Source organism: Rhipicephalus sanguineus, chromosome 3 (genome assembly GCF_013339695.2).
Source record: "Rhipicephalus sanguineus isolate Rsan-2018 chromosome 3, BIME_Rsan_1.4, whole genome shotgun sequence".
Classification (NCBI taxonomy): Eukaryota; Metazoa; Arthropoda; class Arachnida; order Ixodida; family Ixodidae; genus Rhipicephalus; species Rhipicephalus sanguineus.
In genome coordinates, this window is record NC_051178.1 from 184,794,246 (window position 1) to 184,815,241 (window position 20,996).

The 20,996-nt window shown below is 45.8% G+C and overlaps 1 protein-coding gene across 1 annotated transcript; it reads right to left on the reverse strand.

The window, feature by feature from the left end:
- Positions 1-985: 985 nt before the first annotated feature.
- On the reverse strand, positions 986-20,716 carry LOC125757898 (probable chitinase 10). The gene is made up of 9 exons (XM_049414237.1): positions 20,585-20,716; positions 10,301-10,535; positions 9,034-9,293; positions 8,124-8,224; positions 5,774-5,891; positions 5,137-5,331; positions 3,791-3,913; positions 1,141-1,305; positions 986-1,024 (listed from the first exon to the last, which is right to left on the reverse strand). Exons 1-9 carry the CDS (start codon positions 20,714-20,716, stop codon positions 986-988), a joined length of 1,368 nt encoding a protein of 455 aa, XP_049270194.1.
- Positions 20,717-20,996: the final 280 nt, after the last annotated feature.

The following is a 20,996-nucleotide window of genomic DNA, read 5'->3' on the forward strand; positions in this document are numbered from 1 at the left end:
GCTCTCTGCCGTCGCTCGAGGGGACACTTTAACGGCCGACATGTGCTTTCGCAGCAATGCAAGGTCCGAATGCGACGGAGGCAAGGACACGCAAACGCCTTTTCTTTCCCGGAACCGTTTAACGACCGGCCCCGTGTGGGTTCAACTCGATGAGTGTGGGAAAATGGCGTGAATGCACCAGGGCTACAATACCGATATATTTCGACCGTGAGAATCCCTGAAAGCGTGAGATAAGGAGAGGGGGAGCCATGGTGGGAAAGAGTGCCAAAACGCCTGTCTACACTGTAAACACACTGCTGTCGAGATTAGGGACAGCCCACTAGGGAGTGGCTTAATCTGAGGGTAAACGGATTGGATAAGGGAATGTTGAGGCGGACCACCAGTGGCCACCTCCCCTTTTCTTTGTTTATCGCAGGGTACTTAAGACTGGACGGAATTCGTTTCCCTTCAGTCTAGGCTGTAATCACTTAACTGATCGATCAGTAAGACTCCGTACGATGCAACTTTTGTCTGGGCCGTAACCACTTGGTGGTCGAACAGTGAGACTCGGTTCGTTGTATGTAGTAACAGTGTTCTAGGCTCTAACTTAAGAAAAGTTAAGTAGAAGAGTAAGACGCTGTTGATGTCTATGTTATCATCAGTGTGCTTCGGCAAGCTGTACATATGACTGTAAATATTTCGCTGCAATATACTTTCAAGTTTTTTATTACCTCCAACCTGCCTCCTGCTTCATCGACGTCGATCATCTCCTTGACGGGACTTCAACCCACATCAAGGAGAAAACGAACAAGGAAAAACATAACTAACAATATTCGTGCGCTTAATCTAACTGTTCCGGATCTCCCCGATTCTGCTGGGAAACTACGCCTGATTTCATTGCACTCGAAGTGAGTGCCTCCACATTGTTCTAATGGAAGTAGCATGTAGTGCGACAGACTTCCTTGCGCACCTCTTCTGAAACTGGGATCCATGGCAGCTGCGGAGGTTAGTATTCACACGTCTCGTTCATTGAGCGTCCTCGTCCCTGCAGAAGAAGAGAGGATGGAAGAGTGAAAGTGTTATGTGAAAAAATGCACGTACACACTGCAGAAGATAAGGATGGGGCGCGCGAAAGCAACGAATAGAAGGCGTGATACGCACCCGACCCATGGCTCGATGCATGTGTTTAAGCCGGTAAGACGTCATGGCCTTCCATGCAGCTTTCACCATGGGGTAGATCTCTCCTACGCAATCACCGCCGTAGTCGTCAGCGTCCAAAGACCACACGAATATACCGCCCAGCCAGTGCTTCAGGAACCACTCCGCCTAAGGGAAAGCCGTTATGCACGATACTTTAGAGGTCATCTCAGCTATCATAAAGACAGGCTTCTGCTTCCTCCCAGCTATAGGCTATTTTGCGGGTGGGTTTCCGTGCCGCGCTGTTAACACTGCCGTTTCGCATCTAACAACTAAACGAACAGTGCTACGGTAAAGACATACGCATGAAATCGGCTGGGTTGGTGCATTCGACGTTTCATGACCTTGTTAATTTCACGTCACGATATACAAAAATAAGGAAAGATTCCTTTAACAGCCCAAGATGGCGACGTCCATTTCTCACAATCAAGATATGCTAAACGACTGCGTGGATGACGGTATAGTCTTTGAATTAAAGATAATTAATATTTCTGGCCCTTTGTTGAAACGCTCGCTTGGAGATCTCTGTCTCAAAAATGTCGCCCTGTGTTTCGAGCTCTTTGTGCCCCTTTATTCATGAAAACGCTTTCTGTTTCTCAAAAAAATCTTGCCAATAACACTGAGGCGTTCTTGTCTCGAGTTGATGATCCGAGGCGGCCGGCTGATAAGTGGTTCGCAGTTGAGGTAGCTGCAGTTAAACTAACATTTCACGGAGTTGATTATTCAGATTAATGAAATAATTGGATACAGTGGCCTATACGTTTGCGGAAGTGGACGACGTGGTACCGAAAGAAAAAATGATGGCAGCTTCGCACTAGTGGGGCCAAGCCTGAAGGAAGAGCGCAGCTGGGTAGCCTTCTCTTTATTCTTTTTCTTTCTTTCTTCTCTTTCGCTCTATTTCTCTCTGGTTTTTGTATCTCTCTTTTTCTACCTATTGCTTTCTATTTCGTTCGTTCTTTTCCCTTCTTTCTCTCTCTCTTTCTTTCTCTTTCTCGCTCTTTCTATCTTTATTTCCCTTTCTTCTTTCCCTCTCTATCTCTGCTTTTTTCTCTTTTTATTTCTTTCTCTCTGTTTTTCTATCTCTTTTTCCTGTCCGTTTCTTTGTCCTTCTCTCTGTTTCTATGTCTTTTTCTGCATTTTTATCTTTTAATGCCCTTATTTCCTTTATTTCTCTCTCTCTGTATTTTTTTTCCTTTCTTCCTCTCTTTCTTTCTATCTCTCTCTCTCTCTCTGTTTCCCGTGTTTCACGTGCTCCGCTTCGCCTAGCAGAGTCTTCGTTTAACGCTCGTACCTGCTGTACTCGGTAGTGGGGCTCGCACAATCCTATGGCGAATACCCCACCTGTGGTTTTCTGCAGACATCAAAGTTTTTATGGCAGGCCTGAACAGCTCCGCTCTTAAATAAAGGGCGATGTATAAAGATACCATGAGGCAGCCTGTAAGAGTTGCTGGAAACATCCCCAACAAAAAAGCGCATTCAAGGAGGCACGTAAGAACGAATCGATAAGTGAAAACATCCCTTTTAATGTCTAAATCTTAAAAAGAAACAAATAATGTAACTTTATATGCCGAATATAAAGAGTACACAGCTTTTACTACGGTTGCAGATATAGTGACTTGCTACTTGGACGTACAAAAACAGACACTGAATTTATGCACCGAACATTTTGTCACCCTTACACTCAATGCAATCGGCAGCGGAGAAAAAGAAGAAGCTGGCTTTCGCCTTCGTGTCGTCTTAGGTAAGTTCGTGAGATTATGGACAGAGATAAATAGACTAACACGGTAATCTTTTTGTTTCATTTATGTAATCGAACACAGTAGATCAGACATCCCTGTGGCTATACCCTAACGAAGCGCCGCCAAATGATAAAATTTCTGGAACATTCATTGCTAATCCTAACTTCTGAAATGGCGCTACAAGGTATCTTTTTTCTCTGATTAGAGTAGCGGTGACAAAATAAAAAGAAATGCTCTATTGTTTCAATTTCATTGCAAAACATGCATAACGAGGACGTCTTGAGTCCAGCTTTATTTAGGTAATAATTCAATCCTACATGGTAATCTGGTGTATGAAACTTCTAACTGGCGAGATAAACACCACTGTTTATTCCAGCAATATCTTAGATGTGCGAAGTCATTAAATTTGTCCAATGAGAATTTGCCTATTTCGCTTTGCAAACAAGCATTTCTGAAATCTCACTGCTGTCGCGTGAGCCGTATCGGGTAAAATTGGGATGAGGGGCCCATTCAGGGCGATTGTGGCTAATGAGTCCGCCATTTCGTTCAAAGATAATCCGCGGTGGCCTGGTACCCATAGCAACTGAACTTTTTGATTCGAAATCTGTTATTATTTAGCTTAGAAACTACCGAAACGATAGTCTGACCGCTTGCTCCTTCAGGAATTATAATTTTTAACCTAAATTTAAAGATTTGGTTAGTATCATTGCTGTTTACCTTAAGCATCCTGCCGCCCGGTTCTTGGCCCATCCCCCTTTGTGGGTGAGCGCCATCAAGACGAGGACATCATCATCATCATCATCATCATCATCAAGTACGTGAGGGAACGCGTGTGACTTCTTTTACCGCGCCATTTGCATGCGCGCAGGCCCTACCTTTACTTTAACGCTGTCTTTGTCGTCGTAGCTGATCCACTGGTCCTCGTAGTAGATGTATGGTGTCGCCGCATATTTTACCCATTCCCGTTTCCAGTGATAGTAGTTCACCCGTCGACACGTCTAAAAAAAATGTCAGCAACAAAGGACCTTAGCACGTTCACTTAGTTGATTAAGTAATGAAGCTAACATGTTCGTCAATGAAGGTGCCCTCTAAAAAATGTGAGTGCGGAATACTGAAAACAGGGATATCTCGGTGTGACATTGCCTTCAAAATGCGTCTAAGTTACAGACTGACATATGTTAGTTTATTTCACGAAAGCAGATATGAAGCGGCTGAAACAATAGCAATATAATGCCTGCTAAAACAGAGCAAGCATTCGCTAGATAATGCCTGTAGGTTTCTTTCAGGGTGGTTTTCCTAATAAGCTATGTTGTATTATTGTCTGAACGTCCATGGATTCCTGGGGAAATTATTGCTAATAAATATTGCTACAGCCTCAGTTGTCTTACTGTCAAAATATCTGATGAGATAAGGTGGAATGTTTACAATTATTCCATCGTGCACAAAATGCAAGATATCACAGTTGTGTACTCGATATCTGTTAAGGCGACTAAAGTTCAGAAGCTTAACACCTTGGTTTAATAAAGTTCGCGCGAATTTGTTTGAATGCTTACGCAAGCTTCAGACTGTTTCCATTAACTTTCCATTATTTGGCTATGTGCATAACCTATCTATTTCATCCACTTCAGTAGAGTAGAACGAGTGAAAAGTGGCAGGGGCATACATCAACGCTGTTGTACGTATAGTGTAGTTGTATGTGTTTCCTATATTTTGCCCCTTTTCACTGTTTAGTTTTACGCTCAAGTAATAAACCAACAAATCCAAATGCGTATGTTTCAGACCCCACAATAGATGCGATCTAAATTGAGTGGTCCTGCGTTCTGCACATTCTTCTCATTCTGTTCATTTACAGTGTTGTTGTGCAGCAACCGCACACTACCCTATATTGACTCTGTAGGGTGGTCATACACTTTTCACCTCATTCATTCTGTCACACACTTTCACTTTCCCAAGTACAGGGCAGCCAACTAAGACCTCCTCTGGTAAATCTATCTATCTATCTATCTATCTATCTATCTATCTATCTATCTATCTATCTATCTATCTATCTATCTATCTATCTATCTATCTATCTATCTATCTGTCTGTCTGTCTGTCTGTCTGTCTGTCTGTCTGTCTGTCTGTCTGTCTGTCTGTCTGTCTGTCTGTCTGTCTGTCCAGACCCATTAACACTTTACTTCCAACTTCCAAGCAAACCTGATCAAGCAGCGCAGAGGCCTACCTCAACGTAGTTCATGTAACCGTCCGTCCGCGTGAAGTTCGCACCATTACCAAGCGGGTGTTCTGGGTCAAGCTTGTCGCTGACGCCGTTGCGGGCCGGGTCACGGAGCGTGAAGCTGCGGCCGTACGTGGCGATTCCCGGAATTATCTTGCGCTTCGGCATCCCGGCGTTCACCCACCGGCCAAGGCACGATTCCTGGGCTCGTAGAGGTGGCACCACAGAAAGAAAAAAAAAACAGCATAATCTGCCGCCGCCAGTGCTCGGCATCTAGTTGGAACATCACGTGACCAGTAATGAGCGTTTTCTTCGCTCTTCAGCCGTATAGCAAGCCTGTAAGCATCTTCAGCCGTATAGCAAACACCTGGCCTCGTGGATTTAACGCCTAAGTTAATTGAGCTATGATGTTACAGAAGTGTCCATTGACCACGGCTGAAAACTGAATGCGTAATTGATAACAGAACGGCTTCCCGAACCTGCTACGCAATCAGACCCTCCGAAGTGTAACGAAAGCCATAAGAGAGTAAGCGTTCGCTTGTGCTATATTTCGGGCAGCCATATAAGTGGGCACTGTTAACTACGACTGAGTTTCGAGATATCACAAATGCTATGGGATGGTCACAAGGGGTAAGGTGCTTACAGACTCGATGCTGGTGCTTTGATTCCCCTCGTAGTGGTAGAGTCCACTCGTGAGCTTTGTCTTGGACAGATCATCCAGTTTGTAGTCGAACGTCATGAGGAACACGTAGTTCAGATGACTGCGTGCGCCACAGTATTACAATCATCCCGGTAAGAGAGAGAAAGGGACAGAAAGAAGTCACAAGAAAAAGGTGGGGAGGTTATCCAACCCGAGTCCGGTTGGCTAACTTGCAATGCGGAGGCAAAAGGGGACTCGAAGATGAGGGGTAGCAGCCACACACACATACACAAGGTAAACGTTCATTGTCCAGTTCGTCACAAGCGATCACATACTCTGGTGCATCACATATGTCAAGAACTGCAGTAATGATCTTGTAGGGATGATGATGAATATGAGTGCACCAATGATCTTGCACGTCGTAGACGCTCCAGGCCACGGTCCCATGATCTCTTCCGTGAAAGACGTTCTATTGTTTTGTTCCCTAACTGTCCGCTTGTAGGCGTGTAATGGACAGGCGCACATGTGCCCTGATAGTACCGTCCTCGCTTTTCTTTCTTTTGACGCTCTCATTCCTTCCCCCCCGTGTAGGGTAGCAAACTATACGCGCGTCTGGTTGACCTCCCTGCCTTTCCTTCCTTTCCTCCTGCTCCTTCTCCTCCCTGAAAGGCACGTCGCCTGATCCTAATGCACGCAAAGATTGAAAACTAAATATTCACGAAAGATTCCTTAATCACAGGGCCGCTACTACAACCAATGGAAAATATGTGTTCTCACACATGGCTTCTTGCTGCAGTAAATGAATTAGTGGCTCATCATACGCGCCATGCGTGTCACACAGTTCGTAACATAAGCATATAGGCTATTGTGGTACCTTCATGTTTTGTGGAATGTTGTAGTGTCTGAGACTTTGTATTCGTTTAATATTTCAGATAGAAGACATTGCTACTTTAGGACCTTCACCAATTTTTCGTATTTCTTCGTTTGCGGAATACTCTGAGGGGCTAGTAGTTCGTCTGCTCGGTTCGAAAAGGAATGAGGCACGAATAGGGCGGCGACCAGGATTAGCCAGCGCATGTTCATGTTATCTTCTCTTATTTTAGATGCGAAGCAGCTTATGGCGGGAGCTTTGTCCAACCCTCACTCCTTCCCGCGGCGTCCACCCCCCACTGCGGATGTGCGTCCCCTCTCCCTCTGTCTCCTCTCCTACGCTCCCCCCTCTCTCCTCTAGGAATCCTCTACTCTACGGAGCGGCGCGCACGACAGGTGGTGCTACCTGTCGTATACCGCTGGGGGCGCCACCGTAGTTCCGCGGTATAAAATGACGGAGCGCGCGCGCCTCATTCTCTCCTGCGCAATGCCGCGATGAGCGCCAGCGTCAACGCCGCCGCCAATGTCGGAGTTAGCGCCAGCAAAAGCGCAAGCGCCAGTGTCAACGCCAGCGCCGACACTGGCGCTGACACTGGCTCCCCGCTGCTTGGTATCCACACATGGTTCCCTTTAGCGGGGAATAGTGTAGTTTTTTTACGCTAAAACATTCAATATTTGAATAGCAGTGAGCTGAGTTGGTAGGTATGTATTGATGTTAAAAATGCAGGGCGTGCAAACACGGTCACAAGAGAGTAGTCAAGGCACCATCAACGTCGTTTGTTGTGGCCGTGTTTGCACGCCCTGTGTTTTTACCATGATTCACTTATTCATGATTCATTATATTTTAACATGATTCATTATTAGACAGGCAAATGACCCGCAATTGTACGCCTGAATAAGTAAGCGTTGAGAAGCCCAACAATTTTCCATTTCAATAAGGTCAGAAAATTATGGTCCATATGCGCAAGAAGTTTCACACCAGTAGTCTCCGTGAGAGCAAATGTCAGGCAATAGTTATGTTAGACGTGTAATTAATGAAGGTGGCTGGCCAAATGCAAACTACACTTGCCAATGAAAACTTTCTGTGTAATCGACCCTTTCTATAGTTGATGAGCCGTAATAATAGTACACGCTGCTCCGCAGTTAAACTCTAGAATGGCTGTTTTCATCTAACGTGTTAGCTTAACAGTTTGACAGCAGTGCACTTCAGCGTCGACATGCTTGCTAGTGCCCGCGAATAGGTCCCCTTAAAACATACGGTTAATACGCATAACCACAAATTTACGAAGTACAGAGCTGGAAATTCAGAACAAATAGGTGCTAGTGTAGATGTTTTAACAATAGGATCTTACGGCTTCGTGAAATCTTAAGTGGCAGAATAGAAAAATCTCCACAAACACATATATAAAGGGGAAGAGTAAAAAAAAAGTTTTCCGAAGCTTTCCGAAGCAATGAAATGGGGTCAGTATTTAACGTTGATTACCTGGATATTCTCTTGTATGCACGCAGGTCGCACTTGAGATCACGGCACGCGGGGAGCTGAAGCGTGATGATATAGTCCCATCCAAGGAAGCGTCGAAAATGCTGCGCACCGAGGCAACAAAGCAGGTTCCATTGTACGCGTGGTTCACAGCAGCAGATTGTTGTGGTACGCTATAGGTTGTTTCCAGCTCACTTATACTTGGCCTTGCCTTGCGTTGACCGTCCTATGACCTCACTTTCAACGAAAAAATAGCTTTTTTTCTTTTGTCACTGAAGATATTCTCGCACAACCTGTGCACAACGTAGTTTCCGGTTAGTGCTGCCACTGGTTAGTGCGCACCGGCTACAATTGTAGTTTCCACTGCTAATGACCTAATACTACTAATACACTAAAAATTGCTCTTAGTTCAAAAATATTATGTGAGTAGAAGTGTTTCTAGTCAACGCTTTCAGCAGTCATACTGCGGCTACTGTATAGCACGCTTTTTTTAGGTTGTGCTCGCTTATCTGTGTGCATCAAAACCTTTTACAATATAATAAATCCTTGTCTAGCCTCGGCTTCTGACACTCCCATCCTGTCTTTCTTTTTATGAGAAAAAAAAAAAGAAACACTTATATCCCTTCACATAGTTCCGCAAAGTTCACATAATTCCTTGAATTATGAAGGTTTCTTTTCGTCTTCTTCTGTCTTTTACCTTGTCAGTACAAGTGCGCACTCCTTTGCAATCGACCACGATCCTACATTCTCAATGTTGCTAGATGTATACAACATTTCTATCCATGTTTATGACGTATCGTGTTTCCTCTTAACTCAATGAACTCGCCGTATCACCCACCCCCTCCTTCGCATTCTGAGCGTTGCCTGATACGCCAACACTTCATCCCAATCATGAGAATGTGTTTCTTGTTACCTCGAAGAAGTTGCTAACGGCATCGATGTCGCTCCGCTTGCACAACGGAGGACCGGGTCCTTCCAAGTGAAAGTTGATTCCGTCGAGGCCGAATATGACGAGCCACCGCTTGACCTCGTGGAAGAAGCGCACCATCTTTTGGGGGTCCCGTATTTGCTTCAGCAGGCTTTGCAGGTGGGCGCCACCGCCGTAACTGACCAGTGTTCTCACTTCGGTCGCACTCGTATCGTGCTTCAGCATGCCCATGTCGCGCAGTATGTCTGCGATGTGGCAAAGAAAGGAAGCCTCGAACACAGTTCGGCGATCAGGGGCGCTATTCTGGACATTGTGAAATTCCACCATTGATAAACTCTGACTGGCCCGTAGGGTTCCTATGGCCTATGTGATCGGCTTAAAATACCGCCATTACGAAATTTGACAATAATACGGTGGAATGTGACATTGCCCATAATAGCACCCCTGTTCGCTGCATCACGGGCAAGGAACTAGAAAAAGGTCCCTCTCGCCAACAAAGACGATTACCAAAGCTCAATTTGATGACGTCAACAGGCAACGAAGCCGAGGATAGCACGAGGAGCATTGTCCATAATTTTTAATTGAAAGGCAGTAATTATGCATTTAAATGAATTTCAGTGGACAGAAGCCACAATATTCTATAGAAATTACGCGTCCGATGCTCTACCAATGGCGCTGCGGTAATGGCCGTTCCCCGTCCCCATTAATAAAGGCGAAAGTCTCACCAATCGCGAAAAGTTAGCGTCGGCATCAGCGCGAGCGATGGAAAAAAAATTATCACGTGATGACGCCACCATGACGTTACATGTTGGCCAAATTTGTGACGTCACTATGACGTCACATAACGGGACGTCATATGTTGACGTCATCGCACGACGTCGTCGCTTGGTAAAAGGTGGGCCGATCCCGGAGGCACTGCAAAACTTCGTCAGGTGCAGAAAGTTTGCATGCCTCGGATCCCGGAGGCAGCGCCAAACGAAATCTTTCGGGTGCAAGATCAATACAATCGACTGAGAAGAAGAACAACAACAACACCAACAAGAACAAGGGGGCTTTCACCTTCGAGTCGCCTCAAGCAAATGCATAAGGGATCCTGAGACCTTTTTTGTGTAATTCTGCAATGTAGCCCTAAGAGTGTTGCTGGGCGCCACCCTAAGCCATGGCGGCGAATGCGGGACATTCTTTTTGCCAGCAGGCCTCATGCAGCACGTGATTCTAACAAGCTGAGAAATTACGCGTGAATATTACGCACTCTTCTCTCCGGTGGTGCCTCTGTACCGGAAGATCAATGATCCGGTCTTGTTGTCCGTCTCCACGTAGGAGTAGATGAGGTGATTGCACATGCTCAGCGGAAGAGTGTTCAGGCTGAACTGCCGAACGCCAACTCGTTCAAACGCCTCGCCACGCATGAAGCAGACTAAGGGCTGCGTCAGCCTTCCTTCGACTTCGCTCACAACCACCTGGACGTCGATCCCCGTGCCCTCGTCCTGCAACAGAATGGATGAAAGCGTTTTCATCTAGAAGCACGCGGAATGCTCTAAACAGTTATCATCATTTCATCAACCACCAATCATCGCCAAGTTTCGTAAAGCCGGTGCATTCTAGATAACGATATTCACTTGCAGCCCAACTTACAAGGACTGTAGTATACTTTCCGTTTACTAGTACGCACCATTGGTCTAAAAAACATAAGTAGAGTTATAAATATTGTTACCCGGGTACCAGGCGAAACATGCACGATGTACATTGAGCAATATTGAAGCTGTGCAAGACCGTCAACCCTTGTATGTCTGAAGAGGACAAAGTCGGCCACCTGTTAAAAGGAATCGCAGAGGACGTTTATCAATTCCTCATCGGCAAAGACAGCATTGCTACAGTAGCCGACGTCATACAGCACTGTCGTACATTTGAGACACTGAAGATGCGGCGTATCACTCCTAAATTTGGCCGACTACCGAATGTGACCACGGTAGCGAGTGTTGACGACTACACACCTTTTGATCTTGCGTCTACAATACGCGAGATAGTACGTGAAGAACTTAGTCGACACGCTCGTGCGACGCCTTGTGAAGATGCACCTATGTCGGTTCCCGCTCAGCATCATGTTTCCATTGTTGCAGCGGGCGTCGAGGAGCACAACTACGGTTCTGGCGCACCACCGAGGCCGCAGCGCAATCACTACCAAGACTCAAGGTGCGAGTACCGCTTCAGTTACTCTCGTCAGCCGGCCGCCAGATATCAGGGCTCGAACGAATGTACGCTTGTGCTACCGCGTCTGGGTGATGCTTTCCAGCAATATAATGTATATCGCCAACCTCCTGTGTGCTATAGTTGTGGTGCTGCCGGACACATAGCTCGATTCCGTCGTCGGCGGAGTGAGGCGACATCGCGATACGAGCCACCGTCAGCATTTCCTCGTGGCGGCAACGCTTACAACGATCCCTGGTCCGCCTATCCCAGCAGCACCCCGCGACAGGAGAACCGCCATGGTAGCTCTCCCGCTTCTGATCGCAGCTTGACACCTCCATCTGCCGGACCGCGTCGCTCGCCTTCACCTCGACGGCGGATGTCGTCACCGCCACCGCAGGGAAACTAGCCGGCGCGACCGATGGAGGTGAGGTCACACAAAAGGACTCGACTCATATGCCTCCACCAGTTACCATGTTTAAGAACAGGATACACGTTTCAACAGATGGGCTAAGTGCAACAGCTTTAGTGAGCACCGGTGCGACGATTTCAGTCATGAGTGTTTCGTTCAGAGATCGCATTGGCCGCAAAATTATGTTTCCCTGCCATGATTCTACTAGATTCCGTGGCGTCGGCGGTGACATACTTCAACCTGTAGGAGTCTGTACCGTTAACGTGTTGTTGGCAGGAACGGTGTTCCAAACCGAGTTCTTGGTTCTGCAGCGGTGTTCGCACGATGTTATTCTCGGCATTGACTTCCTCCAAGAGTGTGTTGCTTTCGTCGACTGTGGTACCGGTGAGCTTTCTGTTAGTGGTGACATTGTTCCTGATCTGTTTGACGAGCCGACGCCTGCGGAAGACACACTGATTGTTTTCGAAGAGCTCACAGTACCACCATGGTTCATGAGGTCAATTGCTGTATCTTCTTCAGTTGCTGCAGTGACATCCTTTGATACCGTCGTTCAACTTCTCACGGCTACGTGTGCAAAGAAAGACATAATAGTACCTCGTTGTGTGGTATCGATTGATAACGGAACAACGTTTCTGTGGGTGTTTAACTGTTCGCCAGTGCCCGTTATTCTTCCTCGGGGAATGAAGCTTGCACTGCTCGATGATGCCACGGAGAGTTCTATTGCTGCCATCGACGACGAAAAAAGTGAAAAACACTTAACGATTTCCAAGCGCAGTTGCTCCTACGAGACACACATTTAGAGCATGGTCAACAAGACGCTACGGTCATACGAGCAACAAACGCTGGTTCAGCTATTAGAACGACATGCGTCCGTGTTTGACTTTAGGGAAAAGGAGGAGCGACTGTCCTTACCGCGTTCTCGAGCCCAACACAGAATTGATACAGGCTCTGCTCATTCTGTTCGGCAGAAACCTTACCGAGTGTCGTCATCGGAATGGAAAGTCATTGCTGATCAAGTTCAGGATATACTGCACAAAGGCGTTATTGAAGAGCCGGGCAGCCCGTGAGCAGCGCCTGTCATTTTGGTTAAGAAGAAGGACGGCTCTTGGAGGTTCTGCGTCGATTATAGACGATTGAACGCCCTAAAAAGGATGCGTATACGCTGCCTCGGATCGACGACATCATTGACTGCCTGCACTCAGCTTCTTACTTTTCGTCACTTGACCTATGATCAGGGTATTGGCAGATCCCTATGCACCCTGCTGACAAGGAAAAGACCGCATTTGTGACGCCTGATGGACTGTATCAATTTAATGTTATGCCGTTTGGGCTTTGCAATGCTCCCGCAACTTTTGAAAGATTTAAGGATTCGATTCTTCGCGGTCTTAAATGGGAAGTGTGTTTGTGCTATTTGGACGACGTGGTTATTTTTGGACGCACATTCGACGAGCATAACGCCTGCTTAAGCCTCGTTCTGGACTGTGTCGAAAAGGCTGGCTTGCTTTTGAACTCAAAGAAGTGCCGGTTTGGTGAACGACAGGCATTGGTCCTCGCCCATCTGGTCGAGAATGATGAAATCAGGCAATGATAGGTGGTGATGGCGTCCATAGTTGGTTGGTTGGTTGGACCTTGGCAACCTGGTGCAACCTACTGCGGGGGATCGGCCATTAAACGGGCGGCACCTTATTTTTGAGATAAAATTGTTTTACATTTCAAATATGTCTATAAAAAGGATATGTGAGGAAAAACTCACACTAATATTCAAGGCTAGAAAAAAAAAATATATATATATATATATATAGTTGAAGGGGTGGTTGCCTTTGGTTGCCGTATAAGCATGCGAGGTGGCACTTCAAGGAAACTTCATTTATTACGTCGACGTTTCGGTCAGAGCCTGACCTTTCTCTCTCTCTCTCTCTCTTCCTCTCTCTCTCTCTCTCTCTCTCTCTCTATATATATATATATATATATATATATATATATATATATATATATATATATATATATACATATATATAGATTTTTTTTGAAGCCAGTATGAATGAAAAATAAAATGAAATTAAATAACCTAATCAGCAATTCGCTTTGTTTCCCGTAGAAAATCGCATACGGCTTCGAAAACGTTCCTGTGGCTGTGGCCCAATGCAATTGCACCAAAGGAAAGAACCACCGGAATAGATAAATTTAATCCAATCCTTCGGAGGGGTTCCTCTAGCAGTCTTTTTGTTTGATTTTTGCACAATCTGCATGTTATAAAGAAGTGGTGCAGCGATTCACTCTCGTTGCAGTGGTGGCATAAATGTGACTGAGACAGACCAGACCTGTGAAGGTAAAAGTTCAGTGGGGGAACTCGGCATCGTAGTCTGGTGATACATATTTCTGCCCTTCTGCTGGAGCACCATCGATTTTTCCACGAAAAGTCAAGGTGAAGGAATTCGTATGTTGACAAAGGAGATTTACCAAGGTCAACTGACGTGGCGAACTTTTCAAATCGCGCCGAAGAGACAAAGGCCAACGTCGGTAAAATAGAAATTATGGGACCATCGCGTGATGCAACTGCAAGCGCGTCCGCACATTCTTTGAGGGTTAAACCTTTGTGACCTGGTACCCACACCAAGCGAATAAAACGTAAATGTCTTGGGACAAGAGAATAAAATACTTCTAAGGTACATGACATGTTAGGTGCCGTCAATGAAGAGCAAACAGACAGACAGTCTGTTAAAATGACTACTTCTGTTATAGATAAGGGTAATTTACGTAAAGCTAGGATGATTGCAAGTAATTCCGCTTGATAAATAGGTGTAAAATCAGGCAAACGAATTGAGAAAGGCCAATCCAAAGATAATGATGTAATTCCCACTCCTGCCTTTTCTTCACAAACTGAAGCGTCAGTAGCTATTACGATGTTTGTATCTAAGTTTCACAAATGGTCTTGCAAAACGGCCTGTATGTATCTATTAGGTAAGTCTTTGCATTTCTTAGGAAGTATGTCGTCGAATTGTATTCTAATTGGGTGCACAAATCTGTTCGACACAAGTACTTCACGAAGGTTTCCTTGTAATGTTGCCAAGAGTTTCTGTGCGAAAATGACTTGTGGACACCGTAATCTAGACCACTGATGGCTAAAAAATGACATCGGCTGATTAATAAAAACATACTGCGACCTCCTCAGGGGTGATGCATATATCTTTAGGAAGGTACGTACTGTCAGGATGTGAAAGCGTGTAAGAAGAGAAGGCAGGCGCGCTTCTTTGTATAAAATATTATTCGCAACAAATTTCGGAAGCCCAAGACATAAACGTAGTGATTCGCGTTCTAGAAGAACTAATGGCCGAAGTTTGTAGGCAGGTGCCCCAGAAAACAACACGCAGCCGAACTCCAATATCGGGCGAATATACATGCAATAAATCATAAGAAGCACATCACGTCGTAATCCTGTTCGCTTATTGCTGAGCCTACGAAACATCCCTACCGCACGTGCTCCTTTAGCTGCCATATTTTCGATATGTGGACCCCAATTAAGTTTTTCAGTATAAATAACCCCTAAATACTTAATGGATTCCACCTGCGGGATAACATCTTGGCGATAAAGCAACCAAATTTGAACGGGAACGCTGAGCGGGAAAATTACAATTGCGCTTTTTCTAATGTTCAAGGACAAATTAATGCCTTCCAACCACGTTTCAAGAGTGTTCATAAACATCTGTAAGTTTTGATACAATGTATGTATATCTGCAGCTGTAGCAAAAAATGCAATATCGTCGGCGTATACATATACCTGTGCGCCCTGTTGAATATGAATGGTACTTAATAAAATATTAAATAGTAATGGAGACAATACCGATCCTTGGGGGAGACCTCTAGTTTGTTTATAATTTAAAGAAGATATACCAGATTGAAAGCAATAAAACTTTCTGTCTTTCAAAAAGGATTGTACCCATGCAACGAAGTAATGTGGCAGACCTACGTATGTAAGCGAATTTATTAGTTTAACATGTTCTACACTGTCATAAGCTTTTGCAATATCCAGAGTAACTAAAGCGGCAAAGTATTTCTGATCACGGGCTAGTTGTATCCTGCTTTCTAAGTCAACATGGGCACACCAAATGGAACAACCCCGCCTGAATCCAATTTGGCATGGGCTCAAGATCATATGTTCATTCAATCAATTATCTATCCGAATGTGCAATATTCGTTCGATTAATTTTACCAGATTAGAAGTGAGCGAAATAGGCCTGGTGTTATCTAAAGTATATCCAGAGCCTTGCTTTTTTAATAAAGGAATTATTTTCGCAATTCTCCAATCAGGTGGGATCCAAGCATTTCTAACAGAGTGGTTAACGATTTCAAGTAAGTCTTGGGGCGAAACTATGTATGATTTTTATTACCGATGCAGTAATGCCATCAGGACCTGGCGCAGAATTAGGTAAGATTTGCACAACTTGTGCTAGTTCTCAAGCAGTGACCTCTTCAATGTCATCACTTCTGACAGGGGACCGTGAGAGGTATGAACAAGCAGTCGTGAAGCGATTTTCGAGTTCTCTAGCAATATTTTCAAGAAAACTAGGCAATTCATTTGGCGTTGAAACTACCGATTCGATGTTTATGGGGGAAGGGATTACCTTTTTGGATGTAAGAAATTTAAAAAGGGGTTTCCTGTTGCCAGGCTTCGAAAGGAACTCTGAACGTTGGCTATCATAACCCTCCTTCGCATTGGCGACTGTCCTCTAAAAACTGCAGCCGCATATTTATAATTCGTCCAATTTCTAGGACATTGGTTGTAAAGCAATTTTCGCCACGCAGCTTTTCTTAGCCTGTAATCACGTGAACAATTTGAGTTCCACCATGGATTTAAAGAATCTCGTTTAGAGACCTTTACTGTGAACTTAGATTTATTTAACGATTCTTTGACAATATCACTAAAGTTCATGGGATTTTTCTCATCATTTTCGCCTGACCGTTTCGACAAAGCCGCACGTAGCAGTTTTTGAAATGTATTAAAATTTACATGAGTAATCGAATGGCAGGTTACTGAAGTCAATGGGCATACAAGCTCAAACAATATAGGAAAATGGTCGCTACTTGTACCTGAGTTCAATGTAGACCATGTAGAAATAGAGATGCTAGGACTACAGAAAGTAAGGTCTAACACAGAATGGGACTGATTACAAACTAACGTGGGTGTTCTTTTGTTAATGCATGATAAATTATTCTTGGAAACCAAATCCCACAAACGCTTGCCACTCATGTCTGTTTTGAAACCCCATGAAATGTGATGAGAATTAAAGTCTCATGCCAATATAATTTTTTTCCTGCAACAAGATATCACCGAATCAATAACAGTAGAATTTTGAACACCTGTAGGAAAATATGCATTGACTAACGAAAACGGAAGACATCCCGGAAGAGATATATCTAAAGCTAAAATTTCACTTTCTAAGTTCATTATTTGACATGTAATTTTAACTCGATGAGCAATTTGTGAAGAAATAAATACTGCTAATCCTCCACCCCGAGAGGGCCGGTCTAAACGAAATGTGCGGTAGTTTTTAAGATGAAAACTTTTTTCTTTCGAAAGCCAAGCTTCTTGCAAAAGAATAACATCAGGGGAATGATGATTACACATGTAAAATAAATCAGTAGCTGCAGAAAAAATTGAACGACAATTCCACTGTAAAAATTTTAAGCCGCCTATTGTGTCAAAATTCCGGCAGTATTCACTGCCTTCTCCAGTATACTATCTTTCAAGAAATTTCTTTTTGATGCGGTTTCCTTCTGGTGTTTTTTACTCTTAACTTTTGGGCTCATTGGAGAACCTTGCGCTCCAGGCGACGCACGCCGTTTCATGTTTCGAGATTCCAATTCCATTTGTGAGTCCTGGGAACCTGAATCGGAGCTCCATTCTGGATCTTGTTCAACGGGTATAATTACCTTACGGCTACTGTTCGACGGACCGGCTTTTGGAGAGTGTAAGTTCTCTTCAGCAGCTATTATTATCTTGCGGCTGGTTTCCAAGGAGGCTAAGTCCCGTGACCCTGGACTAATTTCCTTACTTGACAGAGAAAGTGGAGAGGTCGCAGCTGGATGGTTAGCATTCAGGAGGATTTGAGACATCTGCGCGTTCACTATTTGTGCCAATGATTCTGTCAGTGTTATAAAGAGGTTTTCCATTACTTTTGTCATCGTCTTTTCAATGGTGGAGGCTATTACTTCTGAGCGGGAAGAATCGATGCCCTGAGTAAAACGAGTCGTAGCACTGGCGTACCCACGAGACCGTTCCGCAATGGCAATTCTAGCCTCACGTCTAGAACATCTCTTTTGTTCAATGATCTCCATTATTTGAATTTCCTTGGCCCTCGCAGAACAGCTACCATCATCAGCTGCGTGAGAGCCGCTGCACAGACAACAAAACCTTTCCAGTGCTGCGCAGTCAATAGCGCTATGTTGTCCTGCACACATTTGACACCAGCTGAACCTCTTCCTCTTCTTCTCTCGTGGCTCATGCCCTGACCCGGCTCATACCGTAGCAATATCTTCACGACTTCTTTTTCAAAGAACCATCTAAGCTTGACGTACCACGTCTCACTTGTTCAGAAAGTTGGTATTGGCCGCGAGATCGAGCAGAGTCGGCACCTAGCGACGAGCGGACGAAACCCCGTGGTGTGGATGGCTCCTTGCGTCGTCTGCTAGCCAGACCGTGTTCGCATGTGTGCGTACGTCATGCACGTCCACAGATCACAGCTTATTCCGTTGTGCTAGCACAGTAACAAATGCTTGTACGTATGTCTACACGATATACGTAAGCATTTCGCTTTACCATACTTGTATGCACTCTAATAAGTGAGTGCATGCACGTGTCGGTATGGCACTCGGTCTAACCATCGTACTGTCCATTCGCCAAAATCTTTTCAATGCGGGTACCACTTTCTCGTTCAAGCACATTTTTTTCGTTTCACGTTCCTAAACGAAAAAAAAAATCCCCCGCACCTCCCCGAAGGGGATCGTGAGGAAATGCGAATGCATTTGGGTGCACCCGATGAGTGTGCGATTAATTAATGAAGAGAGACGAGAGTGTGCACGTAGAGGCGTAATGATCGAGTTGCATTGTGTTACACTTCGTCCTATTGGTATCGTTGCCGCGAGAGATTCGACTTCACCGACTTCCATCGCTATCAAGACACCAAAGCGCGCGCTTCCTGCATGATATATATATTTCCGAGCGCGGAGAGGAGGAGCGCCCGAGCTCTCTCTCCGCCGAGCGAGCTCCGCGATGCGAGCGCCCTCACCTAAGGGACCTTAGCTTCGACGCACCGCATGCGGGCCGGGCGCGCCTTGCGAGTCTCGCCCAATAATGGCGGCCGGGCGAGGAGGAAACGGCGCTGAGAGGAGGAGTTTGCGCTACCTTTGAAAAATAGAGGGGCCTTACCCTCACCGGGTACACTCCTCCTCTCCCTTACCCTCCGCTGCTCCGCGATGCGAGCGCCATCACACGCCCGCGCGCTCCTCCTCTCCCTTACCCTCCGCCGCTCACCACCTGCTCCGGTTGCTAGGCGCGGCGCAGCTGTTGCTAGGGGCGAGGAGGAGCGCGCGCGGAGAGATCTGTGCGCACGCCGGGCAGGGACGCAGGACAACCCCCGACTAAGAACTGCATTCGCATTTAAAAGTACTAAATGTCGAGGTGTGAATGCAGAATTTTAGCGACACCATCTCGTGATGTGGTTGCGATTTTGGAAATCCTTGTGATATCGCAAAGCATGAACTAGCGTCTGCAGGGGATGGTTAGCGGCAAAAAAAGACCTGAAGCCACGCATTTCTACAGCAACACGCATATTCATGCAAACATAAAAGAAGAGTGCACAAAGTTCTACTTCATCTAATTACGCAGAAAGCCAGGCTCTCTTTCTTTGTAGCCGCTAGAGCAAAGAGTTCATACTTCATTGGCTGAGTCGCGCAGCACTGTTTGGTATAGGCAAAACAATTTAAACACGTGCAAATAAAGCAAGAAATAACATCGAACACAGTCAAAACACGAATGTGACCGAAGGTCAGTATTCCATTGATTGGCAGATTGCACTTCTTTCACACGTAACAGGTAGGTTAGGACGGTTTCGTGCATTCATGTTGCAATGGAGGGCATATACATCATCATTACGCTGTAGTCAACGTGCTTTATTCGCCGACAATCGACTCAGACCGCCTACGGCGAAGCGCCGCTGCGCACATTTGTATACACGCCGCCGATCGCCTATCCACACAAACACGGCGACGGTGCTGCCACCTATAGCCCGATTTCGCGGCGAATAGTGTCTATAGAATGCACTACATTCTAGGCACTATCACCTTTCAATACATTCATTCGTTCCCACCATTCTTTCAAGCTCTGGTTGCCAGCGCTTCGCGGGAAATTCGAATTCAATGACTAGACGGCCGCGCACTCGACTCGGCGCGTCTGACCAGCTGATAGACGCGCGTGACACAACAAACCTCTTTCTCTCACCACCACAGATCTACTTTAGCGGCCTAACTGAATCATTTTGGAATTGCCCTAGAAATGCCGATAGCTACGGCGACTAAATATCAATCATTTCTCGACAACATCGGTGGCAAGAGAACAACAGCAAGCGGAATGGTCATGGGGCGATCGCCTGACCAAGTTCAGGGACATCATCCAACATCACAGACTAAACAGACGCAAATACTCACCACCACACGACAAATTAAACGAAAGACTTTCCGTAACTTGGAGACTATTACAAACAAACGTTTACCCCAGTCCGACGATCCTACACCTGCGTTACCCGAGCCTATACCCGACGGATGCGTGTAAAGCGTGCGGGGAAAGAGCTACGCTTCGGCACATGCTTTGGGAATGTGCCGGGAAAGTTAATGTCGCTGCCGCCGCTCACTTCGCGACGCGCGTTTTAGGCAGACACTAACTCCGAGATCAATCGTCGCAGCTGCCACCGAGCGAGGGCCGCCGCCGCGGCTGCGGCCACTGATGCGGATCACCTCCGACGGCGTCGCTGTCGCTGGGAGGTGGCACTCACCAGCGACGAGCTGGCCTACCATCTATGGGCCGTCCGGCAAGCCGAAGGTGCCGCCCGGGTTCAAGAACTTCGAGCCGTCACCACAGGCATCGCCATCTTCCTCGACGGAGGGTGGGACGGGACAATCCCCTCTCCCCCCCCCTCCCCCGTAGGAAACTGCCGGACTATATAACCTTAAATAAAGTTTATTCATTCATTCATTCATTCATTCATTCCTTCATTCATTCTTTCTCGGAAGAGGACAGTGTTTTGCAATAGGTAGCGAGGTACTGGAATTTGTAAAGGAATACGTTTACTTAGGA